General features: G+C 50.2%; 1 protein-coding gene across 6 annotated transcripts in view; it reads right to left on the bottom strand.

The window, feature by feature from the left end:
• FHL2 (four and a half LIM domains 2) overlaps positions 1–18339 on the bottom strand; it is a 56911-nt gene that overhangs the window by 13556 nt on the left and 25016 nt on the right. The window contains exons 1-2 of one of the 6 annotated variants that reach the window (XM_057557976.1): positions 11630–11788; positions 1485–1661 (exon numbers count right to left, since the gene is read on the bottom strand). In XM_057557976.1, the coding sequence (XP_057413959.1) occupies positions 1485–1640 (156 nt within the window). In that variant the 5' untranslated portion in view covers positions 1641–1661; positions 11630–11788. Of the gene's footprint in view, positions 1–1484; positions 1662–1812; positions 1961–4863; positions 4975–9367; positions 9389–11306; positions 11440–11629; positions 11789–18339 lie in introns of those variants that run through there. The other 5 variants (XM_057557977.1, XM_057557979.1, XM_057557978.1 and 2 more) reach the window with 5 other exon arrangements.

Raw genomic sequence — 18339 nt, 5'->3', positions numbered from 1 at the left:
TAGCTCCCTTTTATTTTTTTTTTTTTTTTTTTTTTTTTTTTTTAAAGGATTTTCTTATTTATTTATTTATTTATTTATTTATTTTTGGCTGTGTTGGGTCTTCGGTTCGTGCGAGGGCTTTCTCCAGTTGCGGCAAGCGGGGGCCACTCTTCATCGCGGTGCGGGGACCGCTCTTCATCGCGGTGCGCGGGCCTTTCTCTGTCGCGGCCCCTCCCGTCGCGGGGCACAGGCTCCAGACGCGCAGGCTCAGCAATTGTGGCTCACGGGCCCAGCTGCTCCGCGGCATGTGGGATCTTCCCAGACCAGGGCTCGAACCCGTGTCCCCTGCATTAGCAGGCAGATTCTCAACCACTGCGCCACCAGGGAAGCCCGTAGCTCCCTTTTATAAACGTGCAGACGGGCACAGAGGGGTCAAGCCACGGGCCCGCGATCACACAGCCAGTGAGATGCAGAGCCAGGATGGAATGGGGCAGCGTGGTGTCTGAGCTCTTGTGCTTGGCCTGGAGATGAACGCAGAGGGACTCGGACACACATCACACAGAGCTGGAGGTCGGAGGGCAGGCGGCTTTCAGACAAGCAGGACCGGCTACTTTCGCTCGTGGTCGTAGCCAAGGCTCTGGATGCTTTAAGGCTTCCACGGGACAGATGCCGAGTCCCGTGTCCCTTCCGTTCCACGTGCCACTGCTCTGTGGAGCCATGACACGTAGCTGCAGCTCGGGCTCAAGTGGGGGCATCCCACACCCTTTGTCTCTGCTCAGGGCAACGGCTTCTTCCCCGTAAGACGGGAATTATCCCTCGACTGTCACTGAACACCTAGCGCCAGTAAGCCGGCTGCTTACTGACCATCATGGGAAGGACGGATGCGACAGAAATAGGGCAGACACGCGCTGGACCACTCCGGATCGCCCCCAGCAGATCCAGCCCTACCTGTTCAGCCGGCAGCCGCACATCCTGACCCTCCCCACGAAGAAGACAAGCTCCCCCGACGCCCCAGTGCAGGCAGGGCCTCTCAGCCCCTCCAGCCGGGGGTGGGCGCCGGCTCTCCCACGTGTACACTCACTGCGCCAACACTGACCGCCTGCACCTGCCCCACGAGTCAGCCCAGGAGGGAGAGCGCTGCCCTCGGGGGAGCACGGGATTGGGCGGCAGGTGGCTGGTTGGATAAGGATGCGGACCACGGGGCCATCACAGGTGGACCTGGGATGCTCGGCGCACACGTCCTGGAAAAGCCCCGACCGGGGGCAGCGGGACTGGGACGGGCAGAGACCACGCCCGTGGGGAGGCGGCTGGGAAAGGCCGGTGGAGGGTCCGAGCCCAGTAGAGGGGCCTGCAGAGTGTCCAGGCTGATGAGGACCAGGACGTGAGCACAACCGTGCTGAGAAGTGTGTGGTTCTCGGGGAGTCCAGTGCGGGTGTCCAGGGGGGCTGGGAGGCCCGAGGGAGGGCGGGGGGCACGGGGCTGGGGGACGCCCAGGGGCCAGGTACCTTGCAGTCGCAGCCGATCAGGTTCCCGCACTCCTCGCACGTGCTGGCGAAGAGGGCCTCGAAGCAGGCCACGCAGTAGGGCCGCTCCTCCCGCAGGACGTACTTCCTGCCGAAGAGGGAGTCCTCGCAGTGGCGGCAGTCGAAGCGCTCGGTCATCCTGGCACCAGATTTCTGCACCTACCATGGAGGAGACAAAGGACAGGCTCGGTGAGCATGCTCGATGGCCCGTGTCCAGGGAGGAGACAAAGGACAGGCTCGGTGAGGGTCACCCTTCCCATCACCTTTCCCACCGGTGGCTACATCCTCCGCGTGAGCGATCGACACTCACCCTTGAAGCGGGTGTTAGTTTTCAATGATACTTTTAAGAACTTCGCTGGGGGCAGTTCTGTGTCTGAGTGCATTCCACTTCTTTAAGAGTCCCAATTCTGGGTGACCGTGTCAGAAAACGTGATCTCAGTTTTGGACCCAAGAAAGAGCTGGCATCAGAGCCCTCACCCCCGGGAAGGAGTGCCTGCTTCAAACGTGGGACGCAACCTCACATCTTCCCATTCTCCCTGCCCCCAAAATAGCACAGCAGGGATAGAAAACAATATGCTCATTGCTATAAAAAGACTTTCCGTGAGCTCCCCTTTATGATTCATGCATTTGAATAAGAAGAAACCACAGAAGCCAAGGGAGGGGTGTCAGAGCATCACCTCGACCCGGCTTCACTGGGAAGCACGCCCGGCCCCTGCCCAAGAGGAGCCGCCCCGGGGGCCTCATTCCTCCCAGATGACAAGACTATCCTCTCCCAGCCCAGGTATCCAGGGAGCAGGAGAAAGGGAAAGCCTGGCTTCCAAGGACAGGGATTATCACGGTGGGAAACACAGTGACAGCGGCAGTCAACGGCCACTCCAGGCGACACCTCGAGCTGCATTTTTCCAGGATGAGTGTGGTGTGTGTCTGAGCAGAAAGGACAGGGTAGGGGCAGAGGAAGGCGGGAGGTTTCCCCCTCCCCCCCTCCCCATGTGGTCCCTGCACAAACATGTCAGCACTACCCCAGAAAGAGCCGGTCTACCCTGGGAAGACTAGGGGTGGAGAAACGCCTCCGAGCCATTCGAAACACAGTCCAACTTCTTTAGAAGTATCTTCTCAAGTGGCAATATTTGATTCGCTACAAGTGAAAAAGCTTTATAAATTATTAAATATGGAGACAGGTCGACTGTGTAACTCTGAGCGATGTTTCACAAACTCTGATTAAACTTGATTCCATTTTCAGTCATTTCCACCCACGTCAGAGTGAAATTCCAAAATAATACCCCAGGATGCAAATGAAATATTGCTGCCTGGTTTATGAGATAATAGCGAATTTGATAAGTGTTTATTTATTTTGTACTCTTGTGTATATAAGATCCTGACAACTGTAAGCAAAGAAATGGACAGCTTTCAAGCATCCATACTTGGTTACTTCTGTGTTTATTAGGACAGTTTTTTCCCAAAAGTACGAAGCATGCAGCTGGACACATGTGGCGAGAGCCAGCCCTCTGAATTGCTTTTCCTGGGGTTAAAGAAAACATTGTCTGGACATTCTTGCCATAACATCACAGGATGAGGCTCCTGAGCGTTTGAATTTTTGTTCTGAAACACAACATGTAAATATCCTTTGTCCTAAGGCCACCGTCAGGTTGCAGCGGCTATGTTGGCAGAAGATGCAATGCTTTCCTGTAATTCCTCAGTTACTGGCCTTGAAAGTGGCCATCGTTTAGCTCATCGCAGTTAAGCGCCGTCCCTCCAACACATAGATTTTTCGAATAACGGCTGCCATTTACCTGTGGAAGCTTATTTGCCTATTCCGGTCACACAAATTAAAGAATAATGACTTGAGGATTTGAAATAAGAACAAGGAAAGGAGATAGGGCTATAGATCATAAAATTTTTTAATCTGGAAACAATTTGGGAGATTATCTATGACTACCTCATTTTATGGATGGAAAAACTGGAGGCCAGGAATATTAATGAAAACAGAAGGTTCATATGCGCATTCCCAAACAGCCGGCTCACTTAGAAAAAAGAAACTCCCAATCTAACTGGAAAGGTGGTCCCATGTGTGTTTGGACAAGCGCAGGCCCTGCGGGGGAAAGGAGACGACAGACCGTAGACTGCACCAACCCCACCGGGCACCATTCCTGTGCTCTGGAGCCATCAGAGTGGGGAACTGTTTTCGTCCCAGGTAAGGCCCTGGTGATGCTCAGACCTGGGATATGCTTTCTACCTCCTCCAACTCTGCAGGACTGGGACAGAAGTCATCTAACAGAGTCAACTGTGAGAACACACAGGGCTCCACGTCGGCTGGAGGGGACCGAGGTGACCCCGAGACAACGCCCCCATCACTGAAACCAACTCCCAGGAGGACCCATGTGGCCGTGACCTGCCCGGAGGGTCCGACAGCCCCCGTTTCTGCAGAACTGTCTTGGACACTGGTGGCTCTCTCTCTCATCTTGTTCCTTATCTCCTCTGAGAAGTCACTCCAGTTTTATTGGCTAGGACAGCACTTCTGCTTAAACCAACAAGTTGGGGTGGAAAGTGAGACCATCACTAACGAGGGGCAGAGCAGGGGGACACAAATCTGGCCGCATTTCCGGCAAAGTTACAAGAAGCACAAACTCTGAGCGTCAGAATCAATAGCCCACGAGCTACTGAGGAGACTAAGAGCGTCCCCTCCACCACAAAGTGTTTAAAACCAATTCTTCTTTAATCAAATGCTACCAAATAGAAAATTATTATACAAAATTGTGTATTTAAAGTTATACGATCCATCTGAAGCCTCTTTTTAATGGCAAAAACTTAGCTATAGCCTTGCATTAGACGCCGCCTACAACTACATTTTTTAATCTTATAAAATGCCTGGTTGGGCTTCCCTGGTGGCGCAGTGGTTAAGAATCCGCCTGCCAACGCAGGGAACACGGGTTCGAGCCCTGGTCCAGGAAGATCCCACATGCCGCGGAGCAACTAAGCCCGTGCGCCACAGCTACTGAGCCTGCGCTCTAGAGCCCGCGAGCCACAACTACCGAGCCTGTGCACTAGAGCCAATGTGCCACTACTGAGCCCATGCGCCACAACTACTGAAGCCCGCACCCCTAGAGCCCGTGCTCCACAAGAGAAGCCACCGCAATGAGAAGCCCGCGCACCGCAACGAAGAGAAGCCCACGCACCGCAACGAAGAGTAGCCCCCGCTCGCCGCAACTAGAGAAAGCCCGCGTGCAGCAACAAAGACCCAACGCCGCCAAAAATAAATTAATAATTTTTTAAAAAAAACAGAACATCTTGGGTTTTTTTTTAACCTAATTGTGCACAATCTGCTTACCCTCTCTCAACTGCCGTATCCCTCCCCGCAGGTTACCTGTCACTCCTGCCCATCACCTGGCGCACAGGTGCTGAGAATATGAAGCAGCAGCAAGCGAGGAGACATCTGGACCGCAGGTGTGACTGCTGACTTGTTATTCATGAGCCAAACCCAAATCCCAGCGTCGGGGAGTTCTCACCCCTCCCCCGGGGTTAAGTCATCCTCTGATGTCATCCCCCTCGGCTCTGAACAAGCACCCGGATCTTAGGGGGCAGGTTTACAGCTGTGACCACAGGCCCAGCCACCGACCACAGTGCTGGGAGAGCAAAGTCCCGGGGTGAGGGGTGGGTGCTGACAGGCCTGGGGTGGCGGGACAGGGAGAGCTTCGATCTCCGATGAAAACCCGTTCTCCACCTGCGCTGAGTCAGAGGCAAGGACACGGGTTCAGAGCACAGTGGGCAGCAACGCGCAGGGCTCCCCCATGGAAAATAACGACTATCTGCAAGGTCCACAGGCTTATACATGTGGGCTATTTTTATCTTCTCAGGTTGAAGAACTATCAGTGTCTGGAATTGCAGGCTGGTGGGGGGGAGGGAAGAGAGAAGAGAAACAAGAAGAAAAGGGAGGAGGAGAGGAAGTGGAGAGGTGGGGAAAGGAGAGAAAGCAAGGAGGAGGGAGAGGGGAGCAGGGCGTTTAGAGCCCAGGAAGCACGTGCATTTTTTTCTTTTAACCGGAAACATTTCTTGGGAATCAAGGGAGGGACAGAGTTTCAGGTGTTTCCTGAACAGAAGGCCCTTTGGGCCGCACGAGTGTCCGTGGAGCACCCTCTTCAGTGCTCCCTTTCCTCAACTACGTACTTTAATCTGACCCCAAAGATGCCATTTGCCTCCTGCCCCTCGAAACCCACACGTCTTTGTCTCTCCACGCTGCTCCAGGAGACTGCCCTAACATCCTCGATTCCTCCAGAGGAATCTGCGAACGCTCCCAAAGCCTTCCCACAAGCAGGAAGCGGCCTCAGTAAGTCAGTGCCGAAGAAGCCACGCCCAGCTTTAAATGCCAGCCGGGGTCCCAGGTGGGAAACGCCATGGCTTACCAACATCCAGAGCTTCTCAGAGAGAATTAAGAAAATTGGTCTGTTGCATGTGGGCTCGCTCTTTTGAAGAATGTATTGGAAAATGCAGTGTTTTCGTGACACCACAGGATGCTGTCTGCCCGTGCACCTCCCAGCCCCCAACCATAAGCCCCGCAAAGGTGGGCCCTAGGATCACTGGGGCCACGCCAGGTGACAAACACGGGTCAGGCGCTTCATAAACACCTGGGGAATGAATGAACGGACACACGGATGGGCGGCGGGGGAACACAAATACCCCAGAGCACAAACATGTAGGCAACATCCAGAGTGGAAACGAGGAATGTTTTATGTGAACAACCCACTGTGCATAGCAAACCCCAGATGTAATGGGGCTTGGCGTCCGATGCTGGTACAATTTCTAACGCAACAGATCCTGAGCTGCATTCTTTCTCCTCTGCCTCTGGCCTCTTCCCCCTTCCAGATACACTGCTGCTTCCACAGCAGGTGGAACTGTTCTTACTGTGTTTGGATCCAAACCCATGTGAACACACAGCTGCACAGCCCCGGATGGGGCCTGGTCAGGCCAAGAAGCACAAGCCTCACCAAGAGGTGTTCCCGACATCCCTGCGTGGAACCGCCAGCTCCCCTGACCCAGGCTCCAGGTACCAGCGGGGCCCCGGGTGTCCCACCCGGGCGCAGCAGCCTATAAATCAGAGGCCCTCTGTCCAAAGGCAGGGGCTCTCACACCAGAAGGGAAGCCAGAGAACACTCTGCGCCAGTTTGTTTTTCTGTGGACAGAAGGATCAACACACGAACCAGCTCTGCTACCCCGACACTCTTTCCATTAGTCCAGCGGAACTGTTTCTCTTAAATAAAAATTCTGGTGAAAGGCAGAGGAACACCAGCTTGAGGGATGTTGCTATTTTTAAAAACATATTATAATGTATTTAAAATTCATTTGAAATCCATTTTGGGATTCTTCTGAGAATGACTATGCCTACTGCTGTATATTTATGGCTTCATTTACTGAGCCTTTTCTGACTATATAGGCAGGGATCAGGGAGGTATTATACCTTGATATATAAACTGGTAACTTTCAAAAACGTTTAACAAGCTTGATTTGTCTATGCTCATGTTAAGAAATGTTTTGTGTGAGAGACAAGGCTTGAATAAGGTGGACTGCTGTCTTTGGAATTATCTTTTGGATACTGAAAATGGGAAATTACAAATGTCAGATTTCTGACCTTAAGACCATAAACTAAGAATAGTGACACTTGTTTTGATGTCCTGCGGACTTTTAAATCCAGTCAACAAGGATATATTAAGTAACCTCTCTTTTCTAGGTACCGTCTTAGGCCCTGGGAGACTGAGATAAAACACACAGTCTCCGAAAGAGTTTAGTTCTAGCTCCAAAGAGTTTAAATCACCTTTAAGATACTATCTGGATATTTAATCTCGAAACGTGTCAGTTCTGTCTACGCAGGACAAGCATCATTATGCGGGCTAGGACGGCGACTGGCCTCAGGTCCGTAACTAGCACGTGTGTGTGTGTGTGTGTGTGTGTGTGGTGTGTGGTGTGTGTGGGGTGTGTGTGTGGTGTGTGTGGTGTGTGTGTGTGGTATGGTGTGGTGTGTGTGTGTTGCGTGTGTGGTATGGTGTGTGTGTGTGTGGTGTGTGTGGTATGGTGTGTGTGTGTGGTGTGGTGTGGTGTGTGTGTGTGGTGTGTGGTGTGTGTGTGTGGTGTGGGTTGGGGTGTGTGTGTGTGTGTGTGTGTGTGTGTGTGTGTGGCGGGGGGGCGTGCACCCCACCCTCTCTCCCTCTGCTTCCTGGGAACGTGTGGTCCAGTTATCCATGTCTGTTTGCACAAGAACAAAAGGAAAAACCCTCACTGCCCTTCATGCGTCTCCTCCAGCCTCCAAAAGGCAGCTCCGGTTTGCTCTCATCTGCCTGGCCTTCCATCTGCAATGACCCCAACTTCCAGGAAAGGCTGGCCCCTCACTGTCCTCGAAACCCTGCTCCCCGTGGTGTTTCTCTAGCACAACCATCAGGGCCCTGGCACGACAGGCGTGCACACCTCCTGCTTCTCCCTTCGCTTGCTGCCTAAGTTGGCTAATTCTTATTTGTTCCAAAAGTTGTACCACCAAACATAGACAGACCTATTTTCTTGAAACCTAAATGTTTACAGGCTTCAAGGATGCTCTTTTACACTGGTTTTATTTACCCATAAAAACAAGGCAGAAGGACTTCCCTGGTGGTGCAGTGGTTAAGAATCTGCCTGCCAGTGCAGGGGACACGGGTTCGAGCCCTGGTCCGGGAAGATCCCACATGTCGCGGAGCAACTAAGCCCGTGTGCCACAACTACTGAGCCTGCGCGCCACAACTACTGAAGCCCACACGTGGTCCGCAACAAGAGAAGCCACCGCAATGAGAAGCCCGCGCACCACAACTAAGAGTAGCCCCCGCTCTCAGCAGCTAGATAAAGCCCACACGCAGCAACCAAGACCCAATGCAGCCATAAATAAATAAATAAATTTATTTTATTAAAAACAAAAACAAAAACGGGCAGCCACTTCTCCTGTGGGCACAGACACTTAGAAACACCTAAAGGAGATCTGTAAGTCACAGACTAAATCAGGGCTGGCAACGTGTGGCTGACAAAGGCCAAGGATGAGTAGGGTGACATGTGATGTCCAAACTCAGTGTGTAAGAATCACCCATGAGAAGTGGACTAAAGATGGACAGACCGGAGGCTGCCCTGAACCTCTCATCAGAGACCCAAGAGGGTGGGCAAGCACATTTTACAGCGAAAGGAAAATGAGGACCACCAGTAGCAAAGGGGTGATGGAATCTTAAAAAAAAAACAAGACTGAGAGCTGGTGGGGAGAACTGGGAAGCAAAGTTACTGGGGAACGGTAGTAGTCAGGGTTCTCCCGAGAAACAGAACCAAGGGGATATAGATATATTATATGAAGAATATGAAGAGGTTTATTATTGATGTTAGGAATTGGCTTATATCATTATGGAGGCTGGAAGTCCCAAGCGGCTGACGAGCTCGAGACCCAGCAGAGCTACTGGGTGGTTCTAGTCTGAGTCTGAAGGCCTGAGAAGCAGGGCGCCAGAGGTTTAAGTTCTAGCTCAAAAGCCGTCAGGCTCAATTCCCAAGAAGAGCTGATGCTTCAGTCTGAGACCAGAGCCTGGAAAGGACGGAGTCCCAGCTGCACAGTAGGGCGGGGGCAGTCCCCTCCTGCTCAGCCTTTGATTCTATTCAGGTCTCCAGATGATTGGATGAGGCCACCCACTTGGGAAGAGCACCCAGGCTACAGATTAAAATGTTAACCACACCGAGAAACCACCTCACAGACACACCCAGAAATAACATTTGTGTCTCGGCGCCTGGTGGCCCAGTCAGGTCGACACAAAATTAACCATCACAAGAGCTAACGCCGAAATCCACCAGTCAGGACAAGAGAGGCCGGTCCCTTAACTCACCCCAAACTCACGATGCCAGCCTGGACTCCGGAAGACTGGGCTCTCAGCCACTAGAGAAGGGCTTGTGCGTTCAGTTCAAGTTGGTCATCTTCAGGAAGGGACCGCTCAGTAAATAAGTCCACGGGACCAATGTGGCTCTGATAAAACTGTCCTGAGAAAACCACCCAGGAAGTATCCAATGTATCCAATGAACTGGGTATCTCCTGGCGCTGAGTCAGAGCAGCTTAGGTAAGTTACCTGCCTACTCCAGCCCCCTGCTGATAACGAGGCAGCCTGAGCTCCAGAGGCTGGGGAACCGGCCCTCGGTGCCCGCCAGGAAGAGAACCCAGACCTCCTGAGCCCAGTCTGATTTTTTTCAATATCCTGCTGGGTGGGCCCTTTTGTCTACAATTTAGAGTCATTTCAGTACTGGAAGTGGTTTAACAACAACCTTGGGTGAAAGTATGCAGACTAAGGCCTCACTGAAATGTTCGGGTGCATCCGCCATAGCTTAGTGGTTAGAACTCAGGCTCTCAAGTTAAGAGCTGCCTGGGGTCACCTCTCAGGGTCACCATTTCTAGGCTGGAAAGCCTTGAGAAAAGTTACCTTGATCCCTCTGTGCTTCAGTGTATCTGTAAAAACGAGGGTAATAGCCAATTTGTATACACTGCTTCTGACGTGCAGGCTTTAGAGCAACCCTGCAAGCAAGCCACCATCTCATCTGTGTTTTCCAGCTGTTGAAACTGAGGCACCACGAGATTAGGTGACTTGGCCAAGACTGCACCGCTCGGGGCTGATGGACGGGAACGTAAGCTCAGACAGCCTAGCTCCAGCCCAAGCACACGGGCTACCTGCCACACCTGCCTCGTGGCACGTTTGTACCTGAGCCTACCCCACTGTGCCTGGCACTGCCTGGCCTGTGGTAAGCCAACGCAGCCCTCTGAACATGCAGCTGTGCAGAAGCACTGAGGCACGCCAGGATAACAAACACTGAAGAAACCCCATTCTATATATTAACTGATAAGCCTTAAAAATTCAGGATGAAAAACACTGTGAAAAAATTCATATACATGCACAATAAAATGTTCTTCACTGTTTGCTTTCATAGGAGTTTAACAGGCAGCCTAGGAATTCCTGTACTTCTCAGACTTGCCCCAAATGTTTTTTAGTCGAAATCACATTCAGGATACCAAAGCCTCTCCCTCTAACGTATTATTACAAAACACACATAAGCGGGGGTTAGCGCCAAAGGGCTGGGAAGTATTTGGCATTGGTTCTGAACAGAGTTCTCCCGGCTGTGAGACCCAGCTGTGATTTATTGTGATTTAAGTGCCCCAGTGCAGCTCATTTAACCTAGTTAGGCTGGTGGGAACGGAAACCCGAATGGGTATCAGAAAGTAAAGAGAACTCTCTTCATTTGTCAATAAAACATTTAACACTCTCTTTCTGCAATTTTGTATGCTAAGGTATCACACGAGTACAGTTTAAGATTACTACTGTGTTCATCTAAAACAAGCCCTTTTTTTTTTTTAACCCTTGTGGTTCAGTAGTTCAGTTTCCCCACGGGTCGATGCCTGAGGCCACCGGCAAGCTCCACTCCTTCCTACCGCAGGGAAAAGCCTTGGCGCCCAGCCCTCTGGGACCACTGGCTTCGTGACCCTCCTCTCCAGGAGGACGGCTGCCTTCCTCCCTCCGGGATGGGGCGGGGTCCCTCCCACCCAAGGTGCCCCCGGGGTGTCCCCGTGGCCCAGCTCCCCTGTCCCCATGTCCCCCCACTACCCAGCACCCCCTCCCCAGATGTCCCCACCCCAGATGTCCCCATCGCCCCCGGTTCCCCTGCGCCGGGGTCCCCCTCCGCCCAGGCTCCCCTGTCCCCCAGGTCTTCCTCCGCCCACGGCCCCCCCGGCCCCCGGCCCCCACTGCCGGCCCTCTGGCCCTGGCCCGGCTGGAGCGCACTCACCGCGCGGCGTCTCGCGGACGGCGGATGGCAGCGGAGGTCCGGGCGGCTGGGCCCGGGGAGAGGCGCGCCCCGCCCGGAGAACCCCGCGTGTCATTTGACCAAATAAGGAGACGCTCGCCGGGCGGCGCGGGCGGCGCTGCCGGGCGGGCGAGCGCCCCTGGGCTCCGGGGCGGCGCTGGGGACCCCGGCCCTTTGTTTGCCGCGGGCGTTTCCTCCGTCCTGCGGCGTCGCGGGCGCCGGCTCCGGGGCTCCCGCCGGGTCCCGAGCGCGCGGCGGCCCGGCCGGGAGGTGCGGGGGCGCGCGGCGGAGGGGCGGCCACTTACCGGGTCCGGAGGAGCGGGAGGCGCGCCGAGGACGGGGGTTGCGGAGGGGGGCGTCTCTCCGCGGCCCCCGCGGCCCCTCTGCCACCAAGTGAGCCGGCCGATGGCAGGAAGAATGGGGAAGGCCGGGTCTTTGTCCCGCTGGGGAGGGGAGGGGAAGGACCAGTCGCCCACACTCCAGGCCGAGGGCTCCTCGGACGCTCTGTGGCCCCCTCCGGGCCGGGAAGACCTAGCAGAGGAGGAGAAAGCGCCTCCCACACCAGAGCCCAGGCCCCCGAGCCCGGCCGGGGGGGGGGTCAGAGGCGGAGAGCTCACGGCGGCCGGGATGGAAACGTCCTCCGCGTGCAGCCGGGGCGCAAGGTGGGCAGAAGGACCGTGGGCAGGCGTGTCGCGTTTAGCATCAGTGGGCCTCAGAGAAGAAGGGAAGCTCTGATTGCTTTCCCTTCTTTGATGCTCTTTGTCCCGTGATGTTTTAGCGGCCCCCATGGGCCTCCATCACGGAATCACGGAACCTGAGCGCCATCCTATTAGCTACCACCTACTGAGATCTAGCTCTACCGGGCATCTCATTGGATTCTCGCCCCTTAAAAGTTAGGGGTTAATAATACCCCCGTTTTATGATGAAGAAATTTCAGCTCAGAGAGGTTTGCTCAAGGCCTGCTGAGCAATAATTATGGCAGCTGCCATCTGACCTGGAGTCTGTCAAGGCCAAGCCCTGTTATCTCGCAGGAGAGGAGGTACCCCTAGTCCCATCAGTCACTCCAGGGCCCCTAGGGGCTGAGACTCGCCCCAGACCTGAGCCCCCAGAACTCTGCCTCGCCTGCTTCCTGCCTGAACCTTGCAGCTTCTCACCAAGAACGGAAGTGTGGGCTCCGGACCTGATTTCCCACTGACAGTCAAAGCAGGCCCTATCTTGAAATCCAGGGCAAACTGTGTAGAAAAGCCTTTCCCTCTGACAGTTACCTAGGTATGTTGTCTATTTAGTTGCAAATTACAAAATGATCTCCTAGTTCTCAAATGATGAGCCTAAAGTTTCAGTTTGTAAAAACAAGTTCAAAAAATAATGAAACATTCATTTCTGCATTTATCTTCTTTTCGCTCTCTTTTGGCTTACTTGATTTTATTTTACTTTTTCTTTTAGCTTTCTGAGTTGAATGTTTGATTCATTTATTTTAATTTTTTAATTGATAGTTATTTGGTTCTATAAATTTTCTTCTAATAACTACTTTAGTTATGCCACACAGACTCTGATATGTTGTTTTCTTATTATTTTAAGAAATTCTACAGTTTAATTTTGTATATTTCCTTTGACCTAAAGGATAGCGGAACATATTAAATGACCCTATTGGGATGTAATCAGCAAAATGGAGACTCTGGAAGCAAATTCACTCAGTTTCTACAGTAATATCACTCAGGAAAAAAAAAAAGAAGACAAAAAGAAAGGAGAGAGATGGAGGAGGAAACCAATAGATTAAAAAAAAATACTTAACCAGGGCTTCCCTGCTGGCGCAGTGGTTGAGAATCTGACTGCCAATGCAGGGGACACGGGTTCGAGCCCTGGTCTGGGAAGATCCCACATGCCGCGGAGCAACTGGGCCCGTGAGCCACAACTACTGAGCCTGCGCGTCTAGAGCCTGTGCTCCGCAACAAGAAAGGCAGCGATAGTGAGAGGCCCGCGCACCGCGATGAAGAGTGGCCCCCGCTTGCCGCAACTAGAGAAAGCCCTCGCACAGAAACGAAGACCCAACACAGCCATAAATAAATAAATAAATAAATAAATAAATAAACAAATAAATAAATAAGACTTAACCAACTGCAGTGAATGGATGGACCTTACTTAGATTCTGAATCAAAGAACAAACTATTGGAAAAATAAGTTTTCTTGAGACAATCTTGGGAAGTGTAACACTAACAAATGGTGACATTAATAAATTAATATTAATTTATTTTAGGCATGATAATTAAATTATACACACACACACACATTTTTAAAGCCCTTACTTTTCAGAAATAATACCGAAATGTTTACCAATGAAAAAACATTATGTCTGGGGTTGTTTCAAAATAATTTGGGCTGAAGGGTATATATATATATATATATATATATATATATATATGAAATAGTATCAGCCACAGATTAATGGTAACCATTGAAATGTGGTAGAAGTTCATGATACTGGTCTCTTTCTTTACTGAATGCTTGAAATATTCAGTAACGAAAAAAATTTTAATTACAAATGCACATATCATTTGCCCTTAACCCAGCATTTCCCCTTAAAGGAAATTAACTTACAGGTAGACTTGCTCATGCGTAAGTTCATATACATACATGAGTAGTTATTGTAGAATTGTTTGTAATAGCAAAATATTGGACCATGTTATATGTTCATCAACTGGGCCTAATTAAATATCACATGGTACATTTTATTAATTTTATTTATTTATTTATTTATTTATGGCTGTGTTGGGTCTTCGTTTCTGTGCGAGGGCTTTCTCCAGCCGTGGCAAGCGGAGACCACTCTTCATCGCGGTGCGCGGGCCTCTCACTATCGCGGCCTCTCTTGTTGCGGAGCACAGGCTCCAGACGCGCAGGCTCAGCAATTGTGGCTCACGGGCCGAGCTGCTCCGCGGCATGTGGGATCTTCCCAGACCAGGGCTCGAACCCGTGTCCCCTGCATTGGCAGGCGGATTCTCAACCACTGCGCCACCAGGGAAGCCCCACATGGTACATTTTAGAATTATTTCTATATGCAGCTGTTAAAAAGAACAGGTAAGTATATGTATTAATTTGGCAATAGTAACCAACCATTTGTGTTAATAAGGAAAGGAAGGCGGAAGACAATATATACATATAATAGTGGTTGCCTCTGGGGAGTTCTGGGTGGCTGGGGGTCAGGAGTACAAGGAAGACTGATTTTTACTGTAAATCCTTTGTTTTTTTTGAAATTTTGAGCTATACGTATGTATTGTCCCTTCAAAAATAAAAGTATTTTAAAAGTTAAAGCAACACATGCTCCTTCTTTAAGAAAAATAGGAAACAAATTTGTTAAACTGAGTTTTTAGAAAGTCAAAAGTGGTTTGCTAGAAAGCAAATAGAGGAAGGCGGAATGCCTTCTGAGCTTAATGACATATGTACTTTTCTGAACAATTTTAACCAAAGGACAAACTACTAAAAAAATAGTTCACTAGACGTTCTGGGAAAATATATTGTGTAAAGTTCTATCTTGTACATCACTGTACAGTTGTCTCTTTGTATCCGAGGTGTATTGGTTCCCGGACCCCTGAGGATACCCAAATCCAAGGATGTTCAAGTCCCTTACATAAAATGGAGTAGTATTTGCATATTACCTCCTGTATACTTTAAAGCATCTCAGATTACTTATAATACATAAACTATGTAAACAGTTGTAAATGCTATGTAACTAACTGCCAGTCTGGCAAGTTCGAGTTTCGCTTTTGGGAACTTTATGGAAATTTTTTTTTTTTTTTTTTAATATTTTCCGTCTGAGGTTGGTTGAATTTTCAGATGCAGAACCCACTGATATAGAAGGCCAACTGTATTCTCAGCACCTAACTATAGGGCATAGCACATAGTATGCGCTTATTAAATACAGAATTTGAATGAATGGTTGGATCACAGAAGAATTGTTTAATACGTGATGTCTCTCATTTTGTAATAGGTTATTTCATAGTATAGCAGATGGAATACTATAGAAAATATAAGTATCTGCAGCAATAGAGCCGATCTCTGGAATCAGGCCCAGATTTGAATCCTTGTCCTACCTGTGACTAGCTCTGTGGCCCTGGGTAACCACAAAACCTCCCTAACCCTCAGTTTGCTCATATGTAAAATGGGCCAATGACGTATCGTTTGCAAAATTGTTGGGAAGATCCTTTGACACGCTGCATATACACCGCTTACCACTAGTACACACTTGGTACCTAGTAGGCCCTCAGTAAGTATTAGCTTTTATTCTGTGGGTAAAGGAGAGATGAATCTGAATAAGAAGGAAATGTGAAGGTGGTTACACAGTACAAACTTCTTTTTCAGTTATAAGATAAGTCCTGGGGATCTAATGTACAGCGTGGTGACTAGTTAACAATACTGTATGGTATACTTGAATGTTGTAACAGAGCAGATCTTAAAAGTTCTGTTTGCAAGAAAAAATTTGAGGTGATAGATGTTAGCTAAACATACTGTGCTCGTCATTTCACAATATATACAAATCTCAAATCACGCTGCACATCAGAAAGTAATATAATGTTGTAAGTCAATTATATCTCAACAAAGAAAAAGCAGGAAACACAATTCTCTTCAGGAAGGATTACAGTTTAGATCCTATTCTAAAGATAAAAGATGGTCTTTTTGAGGGAAAAATTCTCTGCTACAGATACAAGTCTAGTTCATAGAAGGAAAAAGATTAAGAAATTATATTTCCTGGGAGAGGGATCCAGTGGCAATATGGCTGGGTTACCCAAGTTCCTCTAGTTTATTTCAATTCTCCTGAAATTCCTGCACCAGCCAACACCGCCCTAGTGGCTCCTTCCCCTCTTGTTGGGGGTTTCAGGGAGAGGTTCAGGGAGAACAGGAAAGAAAGGGAAGGCTCTGTGGGGTAGGCCAGTGTTTCTTCAAGTGACCTGGAACCAGAAGTATTAGCATCGCCCGAAACGTGGCAGGAGAAAACGTTCTCAGGCCGGCTCTGTGTATGCACAAAGCGCTCCAGGTAATGCGGATGACTGATCATGCTTTGAGGTGAAATACCCGCCAGGGACTCCCTCTCTGGACTCAATAATTTACCAGAAGCTTCTATGGGGGCGGGAATGAGGATAGACTAATCACAGAGCAGGCCCAGGGACTCAGATCCAACTGCAAGTATCACTTAGGCTGTCGGACACTTGTTGTGAGGGAGGCACAAGGTAGAAATCTTACAGGGCAAGAAGTTCCAGACGCCTCTCAGTGATACAAATGCTGAAACTGAACTCTTTCTTCCCGGCCCTGAGAGGAGGGTCAGCTGCCCGGAGGGTGGGCCTGCTGCAGACCCCTGTGGTGGGTACCCACGGGTACCCGGGCCCTCACCACCGCCAGGAGGAGAGGGTTGGTTACCCTACCCCGCCATCTCAGCGGAGATCTTCAGAACACTTTTCTCCCATTGCAGAGAGGATTTCTCACAGGCAGTTCGTTCCGCCCACTCCAACCCTGGGCAGGAAGCCGGTGGATGATTTGACCCTGATTCAGAGGTAATCATCCGTAGTTGCCTCGTGATTGGAGAGGGAGGGAATGTCTCAGATCACAAGGCCGGCGGGGCTCCCGGGAGGGGAGGGGAGGGGGCTCAGGACACCTGCGCTCCCTCTTACTGAAAGCGCAGGAGACCGTGTGGGAGCCGGCCGGCAGGCAGGGTGCTCACAGAGCACACAGAAAGATCTTGGTCTGGTTACAATGGCTCGATCGCTCTCTCCTGAAGGACCCAAGTGTTGTTCCTGTGCCTGGTGGACGTTCAGGAAAAGCTCAGCCCTCACAAAAGACAAACCCTGCCCCTGCCCCTCACGCTCTGGTTTGGAGGGAAGATGCTTGGTTCCTCCTCAAGATGCAGAGTTTCCACATCCCGTTTCTTCGTGCTCCTTTCCATAAACTTTGACTTACTGGGTGCAAACAGTGTGTAAAACCTCCAAACACATCTGACTTGGAGTCAAATCCACAAGCAGCTCTGGGATCCCGGACTTTCCCATCGTTGGTTCCTGCATATTTGAGTATCTGACACAAGTTTCCAGGGTGCCTTTGCTAAGTCAGTAGGAACGGTTCTGTCCGGTGGCTTAACGTCCAATGAAAGGCAGCCGTTCCCACCGCAGCTCCTTTGGGTCTGTTTCAGATCAGGAAACGCTGGGCTGTTTCAGATGAAACTATTTCTACTGTGGGCCCAGAAAAACTCTGCCTCTTGCTTTTTCTTTGGGATCGTTTGGTCTCTGATTCCAGTCCTTTTCTGTAGCAGTCAATTCACTTCTCTGCTTGCCAGCAGTTTTTTTGTGTTTTTTCTCCCTGTCAGTTAGTCCAAAATCCATTTAAAGGACACATAAATGTCCCAGGTCTGTGCAAACCTGGCAAAATCCTGTTTTAAAGGAACCATGTTTGGGTCTTCTGACAGTCCTTCCTGGCATCCTTGATAAAGGAGATTTTCATGCTTCACTTATTTCTCAGAATGTTGATTTTAAACCACACTGAAATCGCAGTTACTCTTTGTGAAGTAACTTTATGAGTCAACCCTGTAACTTTAAAATCCCAACATCTCTCTTCCTGGTCACCAAAGTCCTTTTGTACTATTTCCCCCTAAATCAGGGTCATTAACAGAAAACCTGGTGGTCTAGCCAGGAAGAGCCTGGGCGCCTGGACCTCTGACGGAGCGGTATGGCCACAGGTAACAGACACCCTCAACCTCACCTGACGTGTGAGACAAAGGATGTACCACCTCACTTCTTACCTTAAAGGGTTAATTATCTAGTTTTTATTCAACTCACTGTTATGGCTAATCAATAATTGAAAGATTTCTGGAATGTCTCCCGTGGATGGTTCTTCACCATGGTGTGGATTTGCGTGTGATGAAGAACTGTATTTTAAATTGATTTACGTTCCTCTGAAAAACAAGTTAAGGACTATCTTCCACCTATTTCAGAAAGTGCTTTGACACCGGACCCCAGAGTCATGGCAGAGCTTTCTGGAA

This window comes from Balaenoptera acutorostrata, chromosome 12 (genome assembly GCF_949987535.1).
Source record: "Balaenoptera acutorostrata chromosome 12, mBalAcu1.1, whole genome shotgun sequence".
In the NCBI taxonomy this organism is placed as follows: domain Eukaryota; kingdom Metazoa; phylum Chordata; class Mammalia; order Artiodactyla; family Balaenopteridae; genus Balaenoptera; species Balaenoptera acutorostrata.
The sequence above is the reverse complement of the archived record's forward strand: the minus strand, read 5'-3'. Positions and strand labels throughout refer to the sequence as shown.